At 41.4% G+C, this 24,219-nt stretch overlaps 1 protein-coding gene across 1 annotated transcript in view; it reads left to right on the top strand.

Annotated features, from left to right (window-relative positions):
* The first annotated feature begins 10,922 nt into the window (after positions 1–10,922).
* The window catches only part of RFX6 (regulatory factor X6), a 36,904-nt gene continuing 23,607 nt past the window's right edge, over positions 10,923–24,219 (top strand). Inside the window, exons 1-5 of the mRNA XM_069805021.1 lie at positions 10,923–11,897; positions 12,207–12,363; positions 13,986–14,109; positions 15,659–15,720; positions 21,398–21,475. Of these exons, the coding sequence (XP_069661122.1) occupies positions 11,720–11,897; positions 12,207–12,363; positions 13,986–14,109; positions 15,659–15,720; positions 21,398–21,475 (599 nt within the window). The 5' untranslated portion in view covers positions 10,923–11,719. The remainder of the gene's footprint in view (positions 11,898–12,206; positions 12,364–13,985; positions 14,110–15,658; positions 15,721–21,397; positions 21,476–24,219) is intronic.

Below are 24,219 nucleotides of genomic sequence, written 5' to 3'. Positions count from 1 at the left end.
GACTAATGTTCAGTGCTCGCTGGCAGACTGATTTAAAACAAAGTAGTGGAGCAGTAGACAGTGAGATGTCAAGTTTGAATGCCAGTAAAAGACTACCATGTTGTATTTAAATATTCTAAGACTACGATGGCATCATTATTGTTTCTCATGCACAAAAAACCCAAACGAACAACAAAAAAATTCAACTATAATCGCAAGGGAATCTTCTCAGTAGTAATTATTATCCAGCCTTTATTTTGATACCTAAATGACTAGTCCACAGTTAAACGACAGGCAAAACAAATCCCCTTCCCTACCAGTACTGACAAGAAGTGCTTTAAGAACTAAATGGATTTGTTAATGACAGAACTCTCTTAAAAAGCGCAGTCTCTGAAGGGAGGCAGAATGAAGAGATGGATGAACATATGAACTTGATCTAATTTTATCCTAGTAGCCCAACATGACACTAGATACCACTGAGCCAGAAAATTATTGTCGTATCTCCTACTCTACCCCTTATCAACAACAGAAAAACTCCTTTATAATAGGAAAAGAAAAAGGAGCCCTCATCCCGGGCCTGTTCACCTCTGGACAGTGATCTACACTAAGTAGAATGAAATCCTCTACAGCAGTTTTGCACAGAAAATCCCAAACTCTGGCCCCTGGAGGTTGCCTGTAGTTACGCTTCTCTAGGCTTGAAGTCATCCTGTATTTTCTGGCATATTAACCAAATAGGAATCAGAAAATACAAACTGAAGAGACATTAAAAATTTAAGTAGGGGGAATCTATTCAAACAAATATTCACTTTAAAAATAATTTTATTGTGTGAGATAAGTAAATAAATAAAAGGAAAACATCCCTGGTCTATGTTCACTAATTGGAAAATTATGTTTCAGAGGATTTAACACAGATGCACTGTCACTAACAATCTCTCTCCTAACCCCTTTCGCACATAAATACACAACTTCCTCTATGCTCACATTACAGATAATATCCTTGTTTGAAGACTAACTTAGGCACAGAAATTTTAAAAATACTTCTTCAAACTGCCTTCCCAGGACTAAATTAATAGAGGACTTGAGGAAGTTGCTGCTGTTTCAGTAGCCATTAATGTGCCTATTGTGGGCTATATAAAATATCAGAGAAAAAAAAAATCATTCTTAAATGCATATGTAGGTGTTCAATAAAAGTTTCATATGTGAATTTTAGGGTCAGAATTGTTTAATCCCATTGGTCCAACACAAAATGTTTTGAAGAAACATAATCTCCAGAGTTTCTCATCATGAATTTCATTCCCATGAGAGCTTTCCTGTTCTCACCAGGTCTAGCCCTTATTCAGTCTGTTTTATTTATGTTATTTCCCATTTGTAAACAGTGCATGTCCAAGTGCCTTGTTTTTAATGAAGTGTAGCAGTAGCATTTGATTGGAATTTAGATAAATGAGCAGATAAATCCATGTCTGTTTTCTGCAAGTTTGTACACATATATAAGAAAAATTAAAAACGTAGCTAGATAAAGACCAAAGGCTGGTCTTCGTTACCACATCTTATAATTTTTTACCCCAAAATAGAAAGTATTATGAGATCAGCAAAGTTCTTTGTGGGATTCCCCTTACTGTTGAAATAGAAGTATTATGGGAGAATCTTTTGTGGAGTCCTTAGAAATAATAATAGGAGAGTTGCAGGGAAAACTCAGAAAAAACTATGCTTATACAAAATTAAGAACTTCTCTGTCATGTGCAATATAATTGTAATGGCCCTTTTCATAAATATCAGCATATACTATTACTTGTAATACTTCTGTAGTTAGAGACTATAAGCATCTATAGTGTACTATGCACTACACATAATAAGAAACAGTTCTTCCCCCGAAAGATTTACAGGCTAACTGAACCCAAGGAACCATTTAACTTTATTTTACAGACAGAGCGGGTGACTTTTCCAAGGGCAAATCAGACGTGCTAGAAGCAAGTAATAAGACCTGTCTCTTACAGCACCCTTTAGTGAGTACCATCACAATAACCCACCCATCGCTTCAGTACGCCATTAACTCGAGCACACGTTAGTTCAGACTGCAGTGGGATGTACCGCTAAATCCCACACAAATGTTCTGTTCGCTTCATCTGTTGATAAGAGACACAGCAAAGACCTTTCTGCTGTTTTCAAAACACGTAGCAGGTTGAACAGGTGGTGTTGAAGGTGTTCTGGGAGAAGAAAAGGACTGGCTGAGGCTGGCTGGGGCTGAGGAGATACTCAGCCTCCTTTGGCTTGGTCTGTAAAATAAGCAAGCTTGCTTATTTAACGCCAGTGGTTTGGAAAGCACCCTGCCCACCAGGAACCTGACCATTACCGAGCATATCTACTATCCCTTTACCAAGCAACCCATATCAATGGGTCCAACCCATACCAATCTCAGTCCTCTCTGGCATGTGAAGCTTCACCCTGTGCCCTTCCCACGGCATGGCTGGGTTTCTGTCCACTGCCCCAGGAATCTTGTCTTCAGCCAGTATTCACGCTCAGAAGCTCTGAAAACAGCGTGACCACTTTGTGGCTGAAGATAAGAGATCTTTGACAGTAAGCAACATCACTTCTCTGACACAGACATCAGAGTTCATTTTCCTCCTGAGGAGGTTCCAGAATCTGTTACAGGCAAGAACTTGTGGTTTTACTTAGAGCACAATACTTCTGTGATTGTGTACATGCGACAAACTCAACCTGTATCTATTGTTTACTTAGCAAATAAGGACCTAATCAAGAGCCCATTGAAGGCAGCAGGCACAATACTATTGCCTCTGGATCAGGCATTGAATTGCTCTGACATCATCTGTCATTAAGTGTAATATATATAAAAAATGTTTTTAAAAATATTGTCCAAATACATCATGCAGAAAAACATAATTTTTTCTTCTGTCCCAGAATTTAAAAATAATTGGCTACAATATATTCATTTCTGGCAAGCACCATTTTGTCAGTGACAATCAGGGACAGGTGACTGCAAACACTCCGTTCCTAACCCTAGAAAACACTTGCTAGTATTATTAGAACTTCAAAGCCTCACCCCTGCATCTCAATACAGACCATATGCTACAAATGGGAATACACAAAACGACAAGCACTGCTCTTGTTTTCAGGTTAATTGAGGGCCTGAGCAACTTCTAAGTGAAGGCCCTGTCTGTCCCTGAGGCTTTCTGTAGACTGTGGCTAATCAATCTCAAGAAAAAAAAAGTTTTTCTGGAGTGAAAAACAGAATTACACAAAGCAACAGAACACCAGACTCAGATACACCCAGTCATAGCACATATTAAAAAAGGAAGAGGTTAGTTATACATTACAGAACTATAAAGTTGCACAGCAACTATGTGAAATCATTTGTTTAAAGAAGGCTGCACATATATTAAAAAAAAAAACAAACACCTTTTGCCAGATGTACATCACCCATGACAACTATGAATAGGTCTGTGGCTCCACAGGCAGTTCAGCAGATTTTACCACTGCAGCAGTGAAGAAATGCTCCCCTCCACCCTCACATACCCTCTCCCTCCTTTATCCTACCCCATCCTCCTTCTATTTCCCTCAGTCCCAGCTGTTCCGCCCCACCCACACTCTGGGTCTCATCAACACTCCCTGGCTCATTTAACTCATTGAAACGTCAGAAAGCTCTCAATTGCTTTTTCCTGATTGTGTTTTCTGTTATTTCAGTAAATTAAACTGACACATAAGTGTCTGACAAGTGTTGAACCTAGCAAAAGGTTAGCAGGGGGAGTGTGTGGCCAGGAATAGTGTGGACAGAGAGACACAGAAGGGGAAAACAAACTGTTTTCGGCAGTGGTGAGCTGTCTGTGAACGCAGCACTTTAGGGAGCTGTACCCAACTGGTGGTAGAGCCTTTGGGACTCAGCTTTACATAAAGAGAATAGTCCCTTGACTTTAGTGGTTTGCTTCTGTTAACACCTATTTAGCAGTTATTTGCAGATAGGCTGGATATACAAGAACAAGTGTTGCTAATAGAGCTGTTTGGAGTATCTGTAGAAACTCTCAAAACCACTTCTTCAAGGGTGAACATATCCTCTAACCTCAGCTCTATTCTTGGATCATTCCCAGGGAAACTGGAGATGTTTGTATAGCTGCCCAGTGAAAAACTCGGCTGGCCTCCTTACTTTTTTTTTCCTGGATGCTGCTCACCAAAGCACAGTGCAAATACATGAATAGTGAAGTGGCTGGTCAGCCTGCAAGCTTGTAGGAGCATGCACTTATATGAATACAAACATTTTCTTCCAGTTTGGGAAAGGAAAAAAGAATACGTACTGAAAAACAGTGTTTTAAAACCAAGATAAGTAACCCGAGATAACTGTCTAACATCAACTCAAGAGAGAGGTAAGCATGGGAAATTCTTACTTCCATGTAGCTACATAAGGTCAGACTGTGCAGTCCCCACCTGCCGCTTACCTCGACTACCTACAGATTGTAGGGTCTCCCTGTGTTTGTAGAGGATAGAGACGTGAACTGTGAAGGGATTAGTGTAATACAAACATATACCAATAGTTTATGTATTTTGAAGTTTGCTCTTTGGGGAGAAAAACAGAAGTGTCCACTTCTATACAAAACAGAATGGGTTTTCATTTAAAGATCATAAGAAAGTGAAGCAAGCAAAATACTGGAAGGTAAAGACAGACAGACATGTCTGGCTTTATCAGCAGGAGATGGAGCAGGAAATACATTATTAAACATCACCATCTACTGGATACCAGCATTTGTTCCTTACAAAGGGAACCCTAAGCTTCTATGCTGAAATAACTTGTCAGACAAGCCTCTGCTTTCACAGACCTCACACTGCTCATATAGTTATTGGCAGGCCGAGGTTTGTGGACCCTTTCAGCACCAGGTTGGGAAAAGATTTTCAGCATTATGAAAACAAACTCAAAAGCTCAGGGTGATATAATACAGACTATGAAATTGTTAATAAGACACGATGGGAACTTAAAAAAAGAAGGTGGGGGTAGTCAGGCGTGGGGGCAATAGCATCCTTTGGGTAATCAGTTTGTTGACTTGTGGTATGTTTGGGTAGACACGCACATGTGCATAGCATGGGGCTGCACCGCTGTCCCCCTGGGTAGCACACAATGACTACAGTTCCATAATTTTGAACATCTCTTGGCTGCACAGATAATATTCAACCATATCTGTGTGATTTTATGCCATTGGGACTAGCAGCGGGGCTCACAGAGCTTGCTGAGGGCAAAGGCACCGGTGCAGGTTGTAGTCCCTGGCTGCAGGTGCTGGGCTGGCCCCGCTGGGCAGTGAAGGATGCTCCTTCCCTTCCCCACTGAGAGCAGAAGCCCCTGGCCCCACAGTTAAGGATGGCCGTTCCTTTGCCTGATGCCCACCCCTTTGCAACTCTCCCCACCTCCTTTTTTCTTCAAACTCCAGAGCAGTCACAGCGCTGTGTGGCAGCAACATCCTCCTCCACCACCAGAACTAAATAAAATGTTTAGAAAAATTATTTGAAAAACGTTGCTGAGGTATCAACACCTTGGGAAGGGCTCAGGAAAAAGCTGCAATAAACATGCAAAGGCAAAGAAATTTTTCTTATAGTGAGTGATGATCTAAAGCCATCATTACAATTAGTTTATCAAAAGGAATGACTGGATAACTATTGGAAACAATAAACCTAAGATTATGGAGGATGCTTCAATGCTTTGACCCTTTAATTCATAGATAGATATTTCCCTAAATAAATTTGTGTGATTAAAAAACTTCTTCCTGGCTATATCCTTTCAAAAGGCATTGGCAGTGGCAGGTCTAAATGCACAGGGGCTTTTAGCTTAGTGCACTGATTTTTTTTTTTCTCAAGAGCAAAATACTCACAAAAAGTAACCACTGAAATGTGGCAAGGACCAAAAAAAAAAACCAAAAAACCAATGGGAAAGCTGTATTGTTTGAAGTGTTGGTAGTTAAAACTGTTCCTTGTAATGAGTCGCAGGAAATGAGAAATGGAGCTTTGGAAAGAGCTAGATTCATGCTATGTCAGGGCAGAGAGAATGACAAAGACTGATGATAATGAGAAATTACTTTATTATTTCCTTGTGGAATACTGGTATGTACCGTACTGTACTCTTATTGTCCTGTCAGCATATTTGGAAAGAAATAGGTGTTAGGGTCTACCAAACAGTCCTGACTTTAACACCATATCAGAGCTTCTATGTAGTTCATTAGTCTGGGGAAGATACGAAGTGAAACAGTTCCCAACACTTGCGTAAACATCATGAAATTACACAGGAACAAATCAATAACAAATTGTATTTCTATTGCTGCATTTATCTTCCAAACCTTTTTCAGTTCAACACACAGAATCCCTCAAGTAAATTGTTGTTACTGGCAAGTCACACTGATCTAAGTAAAGTTGAAAGCATTTTGTTTCAATGTGCTGTGTTGGCAACAAGAAAAAGGAACATTGCAGTAAGACGACATGGTCCAATACCTGAGTGTCAATATAAAAGATATTTCACACATAAATTATGAACAATAATTCTACTGAGCTGCAGAGCACATATATCTGAGCATTTATTTACTCCAGGATGTATAACAGAATCTGTTGAATTTTGGTGGGATTACACCATTACAAAATTCACCTGAAACTAAGCAAAACTTCTAGGCTCGCAGTGCAGACAAAGAAGAGAAACAGATTTGCAAGAGGATAATTTGTTTCAGTGGGTAATTTGCCTGGTGTAAACCCTGGGAGACACCTTTTCCTCTCCACTGACTGTAAAGGGAGACTGAGGTGACCAGATTAGACTCAGAAAACTAACTTTGAGAAAAAGTTAAGCAAGACATATCCTATACTTCATGTCCAGGGACAAATACTATGATTGCAACTAACATATATATAAAAGCGCAATTTTTGAAGAGGAAAATAATAACAGATATATGTGGATATATGTTTTAACAGTTCTACTTCATAGTTTAGGTTTCACTCAGTAATAAGCAATATCGATAGGATCCCAATTCTCAATGGACACACCACCAAATGATAATAAAAATTCCTAGGCACTAGCAGTGCTGCAATGTCCATGGTACTTATGGCTCCAGCTAGCTCAGCTCTGCATCTGCCCCCTCCCTTCTGTCTCCCAAAGGCTGAGATCAGACATCTTGGGTGGACTCTCCACTCCAGCAGCAGGGGGTTCAAACGGTGGGTAAGATGGATTGTCCACCTGCCTTAGTTTTTTGTGTCCCTCCTTTCCTCCAGCAAAGAGCTGAAGTATGCAGAACTGCCAGTCAGGGAGGGTGTGTGGATCTCAAAAGAGGATTGAGGTAGAGAGAGGCTGTGTGCTGGAATAGTCAGTCTCTTAGTCCCAGGAACAGGAGAAGAGGACAAGGAGGTCCAAGTGCCCTCTGGCTCACTTTCCTCTGCAGCCTGTACCAAACAATAAATTGTCACCAAGAGCTCAAATCTGGAGCTAACGATGAGAAAAAGGAAATGATATCCTAGGCCAACACAAACCACCCTGAGCCTCCCTGGCCTCATCTCCAAGCAGTTCAGCACTGCACAGGACTGTTTGATTCTAGTGTCAGGAAATGTTGAAATAGTGTTTCTCATCCCCACCTCTAAGGCACTGCTTAGCAGAAACCAACCTCCTGACTAATACAGGATGGGAGCCGTGTTCCCAGCTCCCTGGGAAACTTGAAACCTACCTCTTCTCAGCTGTGACAGCAAGTGTTCGAAACAAAGATGAGAATCAGATTTAGCCTTTGGGAAAGACTTTTCTTTCTTATGGCATTACTAGCTTAAATACCTATTTTTTAGGCAAAATATGAAGTATCTTGCTCTAAAATTATGCTTCTTTGACCCCTAAGACACCTACAGAACATGTACCTGTAATCAGTTCAAGTACGGGGATATTCTCCCCATCTACTGCATTATTTGTTAGGTGCTGCTGTGCTGATTTGCACACAATGCAGGGAGAAAAGCAGTCCCTGCTGCTGGAGGGTTAGTCCTAAAGTCTATTCTTCTAAGCACATTGAGGCTATAGACGGACAACAGCTTAAAACTTGAGTTAGATCCTGAAGACTTGTTCCTAGCATGGAACCCATTTTGAAAATTCTGGGATTGCAGCTCAGAGATGTTTGCTAAAAAGGACGCAGAGCACTTCTCTAGCTATGATGCTAGCCTTGGAAGAGAGTACAAGGATAAGAATGTGAACCGATAATGAAAGCAGAATGTTTTGTTTATATGAAATATGACCTTTCCATCAGGATGAATGCTTCTGAGATTACATCAAACAACAGAAAACTCAGAATTAACTCCTTGAGGTGAAAGAGTAGTTCACAGTGTGCTAGTTATTTTGTAAGGGACTTTTTCAGTTGCCTCAAATCAACACCTTCAATAGGCAGGTATGACAACTTCTTACATCTGAGGTCCAGTAAACAAAAGATAGAGTTGTGATGGTTTGCTTACGCTGGAATAGGTACTCCAGAATGCATTAGAGAGACAAAGGCTCTAGGGAAGTCAGGCAAATAAACAAAAATAATAGCAAAGATGTCACTGAAGGCAGAGTTGAAGTCTGGCTCAACAGACTAGTAAATGGACTTGAAAATGGAAGCAACATGGTACAAAGAGAACAGTAGGAACTGGATGGAAGCAAGAATGGTCTGAAAGAAGGTTATGAGGGATGAAATAAGACAGAAGATGAAGACCAAAGCTAGGGCACTGTTGTAGTTCCAAAAGTCTGAAGGTATCATGATTTTTAAGGAAGTTAGAAAGAAAATTGCAAAGTGGCGAAGAAAATTACTTGAGTCTGCAAGCCTGTGGACAACTCCCTGGGTTTTTTGGCTGGGTTTGGCAGTCCATGTTGGGAGCGGTGCTGGTAAAATGCCACAGATGTACCATGCAGGTACCAGAAATGTGACAACTAAAACTACTCCGAGAAATCCCTGAGACCAAAGCACGACATGGTGGCTGCTGAGTAGGTATACTCTGAGAAATGGAAAAGAAATCTTCCATGTGATAAAAAAAAGGCAAAAATAAGTTCAAGTAAAGAGAAAAACTAAGTTGAAAAAAGTTGGGAGGCAGGCGCAACACTGAAAGACACAAGGAGATGCAAGGAACTGGTACAGTCAATTTAATCATACTGGGGTTTTTTTAGTAATGAAATGACAGGAGAGTTGGAGATGAGACAGGACAACAGCTCTCAAATACTGAAAATGTGATGAAAATAGAAAAAGAGTAATCATGTTCTTAGGCAGAAAAAAGAAGCAATGGACACTAGCTGAAGGGAGATTGTTTGACACTAAGAAACATTTTTCATTGACAGATGATCTGGGAATGATGTGACCTTCCATCACCGGAGATCTTTAAGAACAAGTGAGACAAACAGTTTGGGGAATCATAGAGGTATGGCATATACCTGTCTATAATCCTGCCTTGTTTCCACTGGAAGGGATGGGATGGACAAGATGATCTCTATCAGTCCATTAAGTCTTTCAGCTCTATGGTTCATGACTGTGAAAATGAGCCAGAAACGGTTACTAGGTCCAAGGAGAACTTCTGTTTACTGAAAAAGCTCTTAAAATCATCATCAGTTTTAGGTAAAGCTAATTAAATGAGTGCCTGGCCCTCAGAAGGGACAGGAAGGGACTACAAATGGTTGTTGCCCCAGGGCAGAAACTAGCTGGTCCCTGGACCAGACCCCTCACTCAGTTAATCCCTGTGTTGATGATGGCTAGATCATTAGTTCATTAGTGTCACTGAGAATATTCTGACATCATAGCAAAGGAGAACCCTGATCTTATGCAACAAATAACTACATTTAGCTGTATATTACCAAAAAGACAATGACACATTGGATTTTGCTCACAAAAGATTCAACACAACAATTAGTAGCTGGGAGGTTCTCTTATACCATAGAAATACTGATCCTCATGAGCCAAATTCTGAAGTACTTGGGTCAGCCTAAACTCACAGAGAAGTCAGAGGGACAAATGCACTTTTACCGTAACCTCAAAAACAAAGCTATTGAAACCTGAAGCTGAACTGTCTCAGCAAGTTATGCTAAGAACTGGTGCGCTGACAAAGTCATGTATGGACATATGCACATGGAGAAAGTCATGTACGGACATATGCACATGGACAAAGTCATGTACAGCATCACATATGAAGTAAGAAGGGGACATGGGAACAGTGAAGAAATGTATGAACGGAGTAACCAGTAAGGAAGGAAATATATTTTACACAGTTAAGGGAAGAGGTGTAAGTAGAAGCAGCAGAAAGTTCAGGCTAATGGCCATTTTTGACTCTGGGACTCTCTCACAGATCTTCTTCATTTTTGAAGCCCGTCATTCATACATACGATGTGTTTTGGGGCCTTTTGGCAGATACAGGCACACCTGGGGCTTTGTTAAATACAGCTGCGACAGCTGATAGCTGGTCTGATAATGCATCTGTGCAGGAGTGGAAGTGGTAATATTCTGCTGCTTTGTACTGCTGGTGGGATCAATGACTTGAGGCGCAACGGAAGACTGGAAGAGAGTAGAAGGAAGAACAGGTCTTCACAAGGTTGTGTCTGTGACAGCCCAATGCTACTTGATGGCTAGAAGAATGCCTCTAACATTCCTCTGATACAGCTTTTCAGGGCTGCTTGCCACCACAAGCCATAGTACGATTTCCCAGCCCTTTTCTGGGAGGAGCACAATGCCCAGGATTTTGCTTTAGCGAGGATGTATTAGAACAGTGGATGTTGCAGTGATCGCCCTAATTTTCCATCCTACTGACAACTTTGGAAAAAGCAGGGGCCATCTTTCTGTGATCGTCCCCCGCCACCCCTCTCAGTCAGCACGCTGAAACAGAGCGAAAAGCAAAGCCAACGTCTGCCAGATCAGCGTGATTTATTTATTCGTACAAAATCCAGATGTTCTGCTCCAACACCCACCAAATTACGCTCGGAAACAACGGAATACTGACGGTAAGAGACGGTGCCCAGGGGCCTGCCAGCCACGGCCGCTGCCCCTCTCGGCCTGGTGGCTGCCAAGCGGCTGCTGCCAGGAGCAGGGACCCCGTCGGCCACCCCTCGCCCTCACCCGGAGGGGACGAGCAGACCCCCCGCGGCCGCCCCCTTGCCTTCGCCGCGCTGGGGCCGGCGGGCCGAGCGCTAACTCCCTCACACAAGCGAGAGCCACCGCCGGCGGGAGTTAATCATTAAGCCCCCAGCAGATCCGCTCCGGGCCGGCTCCCCTAAACGTCCCCGGGCCTTCAGCCATGCCCCGTCCCCTCCCGGCCAGGCGGGACCGACCTGACTGAGCACGGCGGAAGGGCGGGCGGCAGGGGCCGGGAGAGCTCCCCGCTGCCGCCCGACGGCGACCTCCGGGACCCCATCCAAGGCGGAGCCCCCCTCCGCGGGCGCGGGGGAGCTGCCGTGAGGAGGGAGTGGCGCCCGCGGGCCCGGCCGCCTCAGCCCGCACGGGAGCCATGCAGCCTCCCTGGAAGGCGCCGTAGGGCAACACCTGTCCCCCGCCGCCTCCCCCGCGTCGTCGCCTCTCCTCCCCTCACGCTGCCGGCGCTCGGCTGACACCGTCTCCCGCCGAGGTGCCACAGCCCCGCGCAAACGGCCGGCGCGGCCCATGCCCCAGCCGGCGCCCTCCGCTCCCTAAGGCCGCCGCCGCCGCCGCGCCCGCCCCGTCCCGTCCCGTCCCGTCCCGTCCCGTCGGCTGCCGCCGCTCATGGCGGGTCAGGGGAGGCGCCGGTGAGGAGCATGGCCAAGGGACCCGAGCAAGAGGACGCCTTCCTGCACCTCCCGGCCGCGCAGGAGGATCGCTACGCGGGCTTGGTGGGGCGAGGCTTGCTGCCCTACGCCGAGGAGGGGCTGTGCGGCGCGGCGGGCGCCGAGAGGCGGCTCCCGGAGCCGGCGCTGCCCGCCGGCATCAAGGCAGGTAGGAGGTGGGGTGCCGGCAGCGTTCCCTTTCCAGCCGGCGGGCAGGGCAGGTGCGGGCAGGCAGGGCGAGGCGCGGCAGGCGCCCCGAACCGTCGCTGCTGCGCGGGATCCGGCGGGGACGCGGGGTAAGGCGGCTGCGGGGCCTCGGGGCGGCCCGGCCCGGCCCGTCCCCTCAGGCAGCGGCGGGCAGGGCGGCCGGTTAAACGGGCGCCTGCGGGGCCGCAGTCGCGTCGGGAGGAGGGCGGCGTGCTGCCGGACCGTAACGATGCCCTTGGGTATCTCTTCTTGTTCCCCCCCCGGCGCTCAGAAACACGCTTCACCAGCGAAGCCCTCTCCTCGGAAGAAGAGGATGCGGGTGCTGGCGACGGCGCACTAAAAGCCGCGGACCAGAGCCCGTCTGCGAAGAAGAGCATCACGCAGATCATGAAGGACAAGAAGAAGCAGACGCAGCTCACCCTGCAATGGTAGGGCTCCGGCGCCCGCGGCGAGCCCCCGCTGCCCGCCCACCGCCCCGGGGCGCCCGCGCTGCGGGGCCGGCGGTGGCGGAGCCCCCCCCCGGGCTCCGGGACCTCGGGCCCGGCCCCTCGGCGGGGAGACCCCGGGTCCTCCAAGCCGGTGTGGCCGTCAGGCCCAAAGGGACGTTTCTTAAAAAGCTGAGCCGGCTAGGAGGGTTGCATCTCACGGTTCTTTTAGAAATACCTGTCATCTGTGGGATGCTTGGTTAGTTGGGTTGGTTTTTGGGGTTTTTTTTTTTCGGATAAGCCTCGTCAAAAAACAAGGACATCCACCCCCAAATTTCTGATTTTTTAAATTGGCAGAGGTTTATCGTTTAGCAGAAGTCTCTGTCAGGTTCTCACAGTACGTGGCTATCGATGAAATATATCGAAAAAATGTGGAAATGAAACATTGTTTAAGAATTACATTTGTGAATGGATGTTTTAGTTATCCTTTAAGGCTATGACTGTTAGATCTTCACTGCCTTACGATGTATTTTTTTACATTATATTCTAGCATCCTTGGAAGCCCTAACTTTACTTCATTTTATCTGGGCAAAAAATTAACCAAATAAGAGGTCAAATTCTGCAGACATTAACTGATAAGTGTTTCTATTAAGGCACACTTGAAATTAGGGAGGAGTGCTGTTGCGTTGAATGGGAACTTAGTTACCGAATGCAGACTGAAAAATGAGAGTAATCCAAATTATCCAGTTTCTTAGTCTAGTTTACATCTGACTTCTGAGTGTAAATTGTAAGGATTTGAGTCTGGTGAGTCAGTGCAAAATTATTCAGTATGCAGCATTTACCACAAAGTATTTTCTTACAGATTTGTGTAATTTGAGAAATAAATTTATTGCACATCATCCCAGGAGTAGCAAATAATGTAAACTGATAAAGAAAAGAAACAGGACAACAGTGAAATACCCAGCTGTTTCTAAGAGTTCAGTTCAAGTGAAGACAGCCAGTTTTTTACTTCAGTTTTTAAATTTTTACTTTAATGACCATCACTAGGCACTTATATCCTGTGAACTGACTGGGAAACTACATAAAAATGCACCTGCTTCAGAAAAAGACAGTTCTTTGCTTTTCCGTATGGTTTGGACAATAAACAGCTTCAGGTCCAGTGTGGAAATCAAAAAGCAAAAGTAGGAAGAGATGAGACATTACCTCAGTGTTAAAGATACAGTGGGACAGAAGATGCAAGTTCAAGCCCCTGCTCTGTTCAAAGGACAGACTTAAACCCAAGTCTTTCATAGTCTAGTTCGCGCTCTTATTTTCAAAGCAAGGCTGCCTCTTAGGTGATGACCATTTACTTATTTATATAAAGCAAAAAAGTCCAGACATTGAAATAGACTAGTTAAGAAAAGGGACCTGGCCCCAGGTTTTCCATATTCTGCAGCTAACCTAAGCACCAAGTGTGCAGTCGGTCTCTAGTGTCTCTCTTGTTCAGGACAAACTCATCTGTGTGCTCTCGTGGAATTCTTCAGAAAAATTTAAAAAAAGAGGGCAGTACCAAAAACCAGAAGGAAAATAAAATTGGGAGGCATGGCATGTTGCTTCTGACTCTGGCAGTTTCTTTCTCTATACAGGCTGGAAGAAAACTACATTGTCTGTGAAGGAGTTTGTTTACCAAGATGCATCCTATATGCACATTATTTAGACTTCTGCAGGAAAGAGAAGCTTGAACCTGCATGTGCTGCAACTTTTGGGAAGGTAAAAAATAAATGCCTTCATAATTTGTTAGATTAATTCTTTGACAGAATCACAATTTAGTACACCTGTGTCAAAATTCGACTCAAATTCACATGTTTTCTACTGCTCATGTACATGGAATCAGACTAACTACACTGTTCCATATGAAGGGATTTTATGACAGCTTTAGGAGAATGAAACTGAAATTCCCTTTGATTTATTGTTATTTCACACAAAAAAAGGCATTCTCTTCGAGAGCTTTTTTTTTTCCTCTTTGATGATGACATTAATAGGGTTCTTTCCACAAAACCACATCTGACATGGAAGACACTTTTAATTATACTAAAGGCAGTGTAAAGTGAGATGTGACGCAAGAAGCAATACAAGAAGGGGAATAAAAATTAATAACACAGATTGGTCCTGAATGAAAAATTGTTGATTCATCCTCTTTTGTACCCTTCCCTACAATTAATCCTGAAATCATTTAATGAAAGGGAGATGTGAACTCTCCACATTAAATCCTGAGTAGTTAGTGAAACAGGAAATCAAAAATGCTTCAAGGATCATCTTTTTTTAAACATCACTGATCTGGTCATTGTTCATACATAGCAAAATGCATTAATTAAATTAAATAATAATAATGGATTTAAAATCCAGTTCATAAAATCTTCACTTACTGATTTTTTTCTCTTGAATTGGATATACTGAAAAAGTATATGCCTAATTTTCATTACACAGTTTCAGTATAAATGAGGAAGACAATAGCTTTCCATTTAAATATTGTTTTGACAATGATCTGTCTATTAGATGTATCTATTAGATCTACCTCTATTACTGAATTACTTTTTTACTTAATAAACCTTTTGCCCTAAGCATCATTCTTTACAGGAAGAGTAGAATGTTTTTAGGGCACTAATCTCAATCTCAGGAGTCCAGTGACAGAATCTTCTGCTTGACTTGGATTAAATCACATAACATGAATTCTTTATGTGCAGCATAGAGCTAACAGAAACTTTCATAGGGTTTTGGTGAGCATGAATAAGTTTAAGACTATACAGCACTTTGATAGTGGACGACACACAAGTACCTGTTAGGCAAATATTTGCTTGCTTTAACCTTCAGATCACACTTTTCAAATCAAAAATCAATTTGTTTTTAGTTGTTTGACTTTGAAAACAGAATAGCTAGAGGACAGATCTTTCCCTGGTTCTGTTTAGATCTCTGAAGCAAAAGATACAGTTGTAATTTAGGGACCTGAATGAAACAGGACCCTTGTGAAGAAAACTAGATTTTAAATTGTAGAAGTAAAAATGGAAAGGAAGAACAGGTGGGAAGGGTGGGAAGGAGTTTATGGGTGGGAAGACTGGAGATACACAGCAAGATGGACGGGGATGGAAGGACCCCTGCAGTGTAAAACATGCTTAATTGTTTATGTTGCAACGCAAGTGTCACAAATATTTATTCATGGACTACATTATTAGACCATATATCTACACTATGATTTTTCTATGAACAGATTGCTAAGAAAGTATACCAGTGTTAGAAATTAATACAGTTATTTTCTCTTTAGACCATTCGCCAGAAATTCCCTCTCCTTACCACAAGGCGGCTTGGAACAAGGGGCCATTCAAAGTAAGGCACAATTATCTGTGTATCCACTTATAGAATACATTCTAGGAATGACATGTATTTCCATGTCTCCACAATATATACTAACTGTCAGGGAGGTTTATTCAGACGACAAGCTGCAAGTGATAACTTTTATGAAACCGATACAGAGTTTGAGTTTGAAAACATTACCACAGTCATAATTTCTAAAATTAAGCTGATTGAGCTTGTAAAACTTGTCATTATATTTATAGAGCCATGCATTTGTTGCAAATAAATGTCAAAATGTTATATATAAAAACATTATGTAATACATCTGTCTTTGTTACAGCTGCTCATCTTTCTATAAATAATGTGCAATTTAACTACAATTTTATTTGCCTTTTGCAAACCTAACAACTTTCATTGTGTTCTCTACGTAACAATATGGATTAATTTAAAGACACTAGAAAAAAGCATTGTCTTAAATTGAGAAGAAAGTATACATCTTCTCTTGTTGTGGGTAATTTAAAAGTACACAACCTGTAGTGCAGTCATTTCATGAGTAATGTATCTGATTAATTTGTATATTTGAGCTGTGGAATATTAGGCTGTAGGATTAGATCACATTTTGACATGGGAATTTAGCTATAATATAACTCTGTGTTAGGACTTGTGCCACTATATTCCCCTTTTCTCTAAGACATTTAACAGTATTAACACAGAGATACCTCATGCCCAACATTTCTTCGGCAGATCCCATATCCCTACTGACCTTGGTGGTATTATGTGCCGTATTTTCATATGGATTAACTGTTCTTGAACAATTTCCTCAAAGGGATGAGGCACCAGGAGGTTTTGTTTGAACATCTGGCATTTGTTTCTCATTTTTTTCCATTGGAGTTTTCCTCAGAGACTTTTCCTCTGCAATTCTCATTTCCACTAAGATACATTTACATTGTTCTTGCTGTGCAAAAAAGGACCTCACAAAAGGCACAAGTGACAATATCTTCAGTTCAAAGACTGAATACAGCAGCAAGTACTTACAGAGAAATGACAGTATAAATAATGATCTTTGATTATCTATTTATCGATCTCTGATGTTGTGGACTATATTCGCCTCAGAACATCAGGCTCACTGAGGAGCAAATTCATTTTTGCTTTCACCAGGTAGCAGTTAGTTACACAAATGCAATTTAAAGAAGTATTTCCATAAAATTAATAAGCAAATTAAGGGGCTGTTCCTCAGTTTTTGTAAATGACTAGTCACCCTCTGCTTTTATGTCAGCAAGGACTCTAAATGTTGTAAGCTGTTTCTATGTGGAATAAAGCTGGGATACTGGGACTGGTAAGAGACACTTCTTACTAGCAATTAGATCCTATTTTTTTAAGCATGGTAGTGTAGTGACATGTTTTATTTTTGTTGTTGCTATCATTATTTTGATATAATATTAGTAGGAGCAGTAATAGTACTAACTGTTCCTAATAGTGGTGTTTCATATGGCAGTATTGCCTAGGAGCTCTCATCATTGTCGAGGGCTCTGCTGAGCCATATGCTGTGAAAGCATGAAAGGAAAATGACAATTCCCCGCCAATGGAATCGTTGTTCTTTTATCGCAAAGAAAAGCTAACTCCCCACCAGTAAAGTGCCTTAATGGACACTGCATGCATACACAGTAATGTGTCGATAGAGCCTGGCTGTGGTCAGAAGAAAGCAAAGAAAATCAGTTACCTTTTCCATCATCTTCAAGGTGACAGAAATTGTTTTTCTCCTGCACTGAAACAAGGCCAAGCTCTTCCTAGCATTCTCACGAGCATGAATTGGATTTGAGAAAGAACTCCTGCTCTAAGGTGTGGGATACAGGTGCTGTGTTAAGGTGTGAGATACACAAATATTAGTTCCTTCTCTGATTCTGAGCAGCATTTGTCATCTCCAGTTCCGGGCGAAGGAGAGACTTAAAAACAGATCTAATAAATCCTAGAACTTCAAGTCAGAGTCTCTCTGTGTTTACATCCAACAACCCATTTATACAAAAGTGTCAATACTAAAACACTCATTTAAACATTTGACCAAGAAGGTACAACATATTGGACACAATTTTGTTAACAAAGTTCATTCATCTCTCATGCCCATGCTAATCACTCCAGATTGTTTAATGTAGGGGAAATTTTCTATATTCCTGCTGAGTGGAAGAAGACCCAGCACAATAAATACTGCAAACTGCTCTCTTCTTAGATTAGTATTTCATAGGCAACAGTTGTCTGCGCAGCAGGTTCTGAATCTTCCTTTTTGCATAGGTAATGTTGAACGTACTCTGGTCACTGCTAGAATTCAGTTATAACTTTCACAGTACATGTATTACCTGGAGTAGGTATTTGGGAAAACGTATATACTGCTCAATCCATAGACACAGAAGACTGTTTGAGCTCAAGTTACAATTTAATTTCTTTGTAGACTTTGATCAATGATGAATCTTAGCTTTTATCCGTCATGTCTGAAAACTATTATCTTATTTATTAGGAGTGATTTAGTGGGTTAATAAAACTGATATGGCAGCTGGCCCTGTGATAACAAGTTATTGCAAGTCCCTGAACAGCTTAAGCCTATCATTTCCTTATCAGCTATCATTTGTGTCAGTGTATGCTAAAATCAGGGCTGCTAGTTGCATAGGAACATATGTTATAACAAACCACTGAAATTAAAAGAGGAAAGCAGTTCAGCTGTTTTTTTAAAAGGTTTGTTACACAAATTGAGAATAAGTTCCTTATGATAACTGGTTTCATTTTATTAATTATACAATAGTCATATAAATAGTAAAATACTTATATACTGTACTTTCACATAGACATATACATATAAAGAGGCAGAAAGAAGGTACTTGAAGTTGTAGGTTAAAGATGTTATCAGTGTGTCTGGGATGGGTATACTACTCTCAACAGGGAGCCCAAAATAAGCTATTCAGCTAATGACTTTGGCTTGTGAGAGAATAAAAATCTTCATAACTTATTACTGTAAGAAGTATGCCAGACAGATTATAATTTTTTCATTGCTTCTGTGTCATGACTAGAAAGCTGTATTTTTTAGTACTAAAAATTCAACTACAGAAATCGCCGAAGGAAATCAGGATGGTAACTGCTATGCCTTTAATACACACAGAATAGGTACTGAAAATATCTATTCGCTACATAACAAAATGTCACAATGGTAAGTTCTGATATCTTGGGGCATTCCAGAGCAGGAACAAGTATATTGCCTACCACTGGAAACCTGAGAATCCAAAACATATAACAGTTCCTGTTTCTAGCCCAAATATGTTAATATTGAATTGGATGTTGAATAATTTAGATATTGAATATTATCTATGTAAGGAAGTAATGCTTTTCCTTGCCTCTGGCCCACTCCAACTTTAGCAGTAGGGAATTCCAAATTTGTGGTGAAAGTGTGAAGTTTTATTTTTAGAATTTAAAAAATGGCATGTGATTCAAACTGGGAGGTTTAGGGTGTTGGAATGAGACGTAGGCAACTACTTGCTTACATGGCCAATGACAAATGTGCAGATAACATTGTTAAAGAAGTGGTCACAGCTCTTATTTTGTTTTTCATCCTGTTCAATGCACAACCTTTGCAATGTCAAGACTAAGTAAATGCTGTTATTTCAAAGAATCCATACATGTATATTTTCAATACCTCTTCTGTCACATCTAAAATTACTTCATTTTCATGAAAGAAGAAAAAATGTCCATGCCTTTTAGCATTTGTGTCAGAACTCTGTCAAACATTAGGAGTTTCCACATCCAGGTCTCTGGCCCAAGTCTATCTGTTTAATAATCCTAAACCAAAAGTAGTAGTTGAAAAACATTAGGACTTTAACTCACAACATAGGTGACACAGTGCTGCATGTGAACTGGAGGACAACAGTCTAGCATTATGGCATTTAATGAAAGGTCCCATTGGTATCCTAAACCACCCTGAGGTGTCACTTTGCTTTGATCAGCCAACTCTGACTTTAATGGATAAAAAGGGAACTGTTAGGAACAGATGGTCCTATATCTGAGCTTCTGAGTTTTAACAGGCATTTAAAAATGGTCAGTTCACCACATCACTATCCCTCAGAAAAATACACCTAGGGGGCAAGAAAACCAACAATAAAGAAATAGGGGAGAAACTTTTGGCCTTCCCTATGGGTCACCAGGTACAAGTGCGATCTAGTGGTATTACGTAGACTCATCAGTTTCAGGCAAACAGTAAAAGCCATGATGTTTAACAGCAGCCACTTTCTGTTACGTTTCTTGGCTGTAAAATCCCGAATGCACACAACAGACTGTCCAGAAACAGAATGACTATTTCAGCTGAGATTTTCAAAGCTACCTGGGCTAAGCAAATGTATCACCCTAATGAATATTTTCTTAAACATCATTTGTATCTAATGCCTTTAGTCAGCTTTGTCAATATAAAGCATTTGAGGGTTTTGTTCTTATCTGTCACTGTCCCATACAAGAGCAAACACCTAAGATTGTGATTTTTTTCAATGAGCATCACCAGGAACAGCAGAGATGAGCTGAAAAGTTTTGTTTATGTGTTCTATGAACTATTTGCTGGCGGGTTTGTGTCTTAAGAGTGCATTTCTTCAAGCTTTTGAGAAGTTTCAGCGAAGTTGGTCAATACGTTGCAAAGTGTTACCTCTGTGTTAAGTCTTGGTTTACATGCAATGTACTTGAACTACAAGTGTTAACTTTGAAGCAGTTCAGTTAAAACAGCTGCCATGGTGTTTTCAAGCTAATTTTAGTAAAAAACAAATGAACGTGAGTATACTGTCCATAACATTCCTAGGCAAATTTGGTTTAACACAATCAGTTTTTAAATCTATTGAGTGGAATTTATAAGACAGGGCCTATCACCTTTGACAGATGAACTCAAGCAAACTTTGCTATGACTGGTAAAGAAAGAGCTGCCCCCAGCTTGCTCTCCTGCCCTTCTCCTGAAGGTCACTTCTTTTGTAGCAAAATCAATGGAAAGCAGTAAGTATCTACTGCATAGCCAGTTTTCTTAGCACCAACATACCCTCTTTAGTGTCTTTGGTTGAGGTGTTGGGCTTAGCACTGCAGAGCCTGAGCAACAGGCATGTGTTCCTTCTTCCAGCTCTATTTGGGAGCAGTAATCTCCAGGACAGCAGTAAGGGAGACAAGTGTGGATGAGAACTGCTTAAGCTGCTAAATAATTCAGAGTCAGTCAGCCTACCACCTGAGAGAAGAATGAATGAATGACATGTTAGTATTTTTAGTCATAGGAGGCTGAACACTAATTTATAGGGTACACTGGCAAGTTATTTTCAACTGAGAAGTCCTTTGTGGGACTTTCTAAATGTAACAGTGGTAAGCCTGATAAAATAAACCTGGTAGATCAAACCCAGCACCCTTTCAACAAATGAAGTAAAATAAAAGAGAATGCACATTAGGGAAAAGAGATGTAACATGTTTCTAGGAGATTTGCTGTTCGAGCTACATTCTTGTAAGAGAGAAAGTGTTTTAAACTTAAAAGTCCTATCCTTGAATTTTGGATCAAGTAATGACAATACTGTTTTCTATGAGACCAGATTTTGTTCCATGTCAGTGAAAGGAATTGGTAGACATTGTTAAGTTTTCAGAAAGCATTGAAAATCAATTTGACAGTTTGCTTTACTTGAGATGTCACTCATAAACACTCCTCTGTTTTTTTCCACAGGTATCACTATTATGGAATTGGCATTAAAGAAAGCAGTGCATACTACCACTCTGTGTTTTCTGGAAAAGGCTTAACCAGGTACAATAACGTAAATTCTGAGACTTAGTCAGTGAAGGTCTAACTTTAACCTTCCCTTAGGAAGGTATTTGTAGGACACTAATTTTTATTGATACCAGAACTAGTAATGCTGAATATCTCAATGTCTGGCATTCCCAGATTTAAGTAGCAGCTTGCTCCCTGAAGACATTGATTTTGTTTTAAGAGGTTGATCTAGAGCTTTTGCTAGTGTCTTCCAGTATGGCCCCACCACCGTCAGTGTAGAGCTGTATCAACTTATAACAGCAGAGGATTTGTTCAAGTTCGTGTGAGGTAGCAAAACACCATTTCCAGAACACTTGTCTCATTTTGTTTGCTTGTGTGTCACCCTCTGAGTTCTTTCCCCAGGACAGCTTCCCATTATGAAACGTCTGGAGAATGGTGTGAAGCTGGCACCTGTGGGCAGGAGGGAGGGGTCAGCGTAGATTAATATTTACAGGTCCTTTGACTGGCTAATATCAGTTTAAACCTAACCCAGGAAGCTCTAATTATATTTATTTAAGGGACAGCTAGCAGGATCAATACGTTACGATAGCTGCCTGTTGGTTTGCCAAAGATTAATAGTTCGTAAAACAAATGTGTCTGTTCACATATGGCTTGAATGACGGCTTTCATTGTCTACGGCAGTGTACCTGTATAAATGGGGACTCTGAGAAAGGAAAGGAATAAATGAGTTTATAATCACATATATGAAACTCAGCCGCTGGTAGATTTAGGTTATATCCAAAGAGACTTTTTCCAAACAATAGTACAAGTGTAAAAATTGAGGGTAATGTTGCCAATGATGCTTAAAAGGATGGATCTCTCCAATGCAGGACTTAAGGTATCATAGACTGGAATATGCTATTTCCTTATCCAGTATTTATCCAGAGCTGCAGAGGTGTTACTGGTACACAGAAAGATGAGGTTCCTCATAATACAAAATTATCTTGAACAAATTGCTCATTTAATTAACTAAAAGACAGTTATTTTCATTTAAGGGAATATAATCACTCTTAGTTGTCAGCTTTATGTCAGTCAGTGCCCTTTTCATGTAAAGCTCTGTCCTTGCACAATCTAGCAGCAATGAATGCAAAGAAAGTGGAGGTTCTGCAAAATTCCCCACGTCTGGATTTCTGATGGTATACACTCACATAAAGATGGCATAGATACTCTCTAGGATTTTCAGGAGTGCTCACTAGATTCACTGGGTTCACTAGATTCACTAGTTAGGAACCTTTTCTTTGTATTAGGACTTGTGCTCTCATGTATGAGATGTTGAATTTTCAGGGTCCAGGAGTCAAATTGCCTTCCTAGCTGATTTAGAGCAGAAGTTCAGATGCTCATTTTGCACAGTCTGGGCCATCATTGTGGATGGATTTGTCTGTGTAAAGAGAATGACACAGTAGCCTGGGGTTAAGAACAAGCTTCTGGGTAAGGAAAGAGTCAGGCAGTGTAGGGATTCAAAATTGAGAGTGAATCTCCCAGTTGCTTGCTGCTGCATATAATGATCCATCATAAAATCTGTCCTTCGTCTGATGTCTGTTCCAGTAGGTGAGCTATAAAAATAGTTTCTGGCTCAAGCCTGGGGGAGAAATAGGCAGGGAAAATATAGGGGTTGATAATGGTATCAGATCACACCATGCCCAGGCACAAATGTAGGCATATGGAGGCCTTTACCAGCAGGCTTGCATGTTAGATGGCAGCTTGTCAAAAGATTAGAAGGGGCAATGGGCCTCAGTTTAGTTGCCTAAATATAGGCCTCTACTGCCATTTCAAACTTAATTGGCATTCATGTATTAATATTTAGGTAATTGAGCTGAGTACAGTAGTCCTTAAATGCAGGGTTGCAGATGCCTGAATCCTTAAATTGCACTGTAAATTCGACCTCTTGGTTCCTTTAAGTATCAAGCCTTGCATTGTGAAAGGAGCGTACCTAAGACCAGAAATCATTAGCATCCACAGCACTGTGTGAAGGGTAGCTTTAGCTAGCAATTAAGGCTCTGGAGGAGAAATGCTAGCAGATGCTACCTCGTGTTTTTGCTGTACATTCTGTGTACATTTTGCTGCACATGTGGAAATCCACAGTCTGTAACAAATACATCCAGCTATGAAGCTAATTAACTCCAGGTTGTAATCAACTGAGTGATGCCTTCTTTCATACTCATCTATCAACAACCAAGGGAACTCTGTAGGTAATATACACTGGATCATCACGTGATGGGAACTGTCAGGCACTTGGCCTGGGCAGGAGGAATTCCACAACCACACAGCCTCTGTTTTTCTGTCCTGCCAGCAGAGCATCTCAACAGCATGAAATCACAATATTGCCGCTATTAATTGTAAGACCTCATGTTGCCCACAGTATCTTATCAGTTGGCAGCTAGCAGAACAGGAAATAACAATAATCAAACAACATTTATCATTATACTGATCCATTAGAATCTCTATCATTACACATCCTCTACTTTAGTAGTTATAATTTAAATGTGCTTTCTAATTTCTGCACTGAAGAGTTGCCTGATAGTCCAGTGACTTCACTGGGAATCTCTCAACTGGACTCTTAACAGGACATGTGCTATACTGCAACACATTTTTGCCAGTTAATGAATCTTTGATCTCAGAAATGCATTTCATCTGCATTAAAATAATACTGTGGTGAAAAAGAATGGAAAATCACAATGATTTCTTCATTTTCCTGAGAAGGGTAAATTCTAGATATATTTTTTCTACTCTGAATTTAATCA

This window comes from Haliaeetus albicilla, chromosome 17, assembly GCF_947461875.1.
Source record: "Haliaeetus albicilla chromosome 17, bHalAlb1.1, whole genome shotgun sequence".
Taxonomy (NCBI): Eukaryota; Metazoa; Chordata; class Aves; order Accipitriformes; family Accipitridae; genus Haliaeetus; species Haliaeetus albicilla.
Note: the sequence above shows the minus strand (reverse complement) of the source record. Positions and strands in the feature narration are given on the sequence as shown.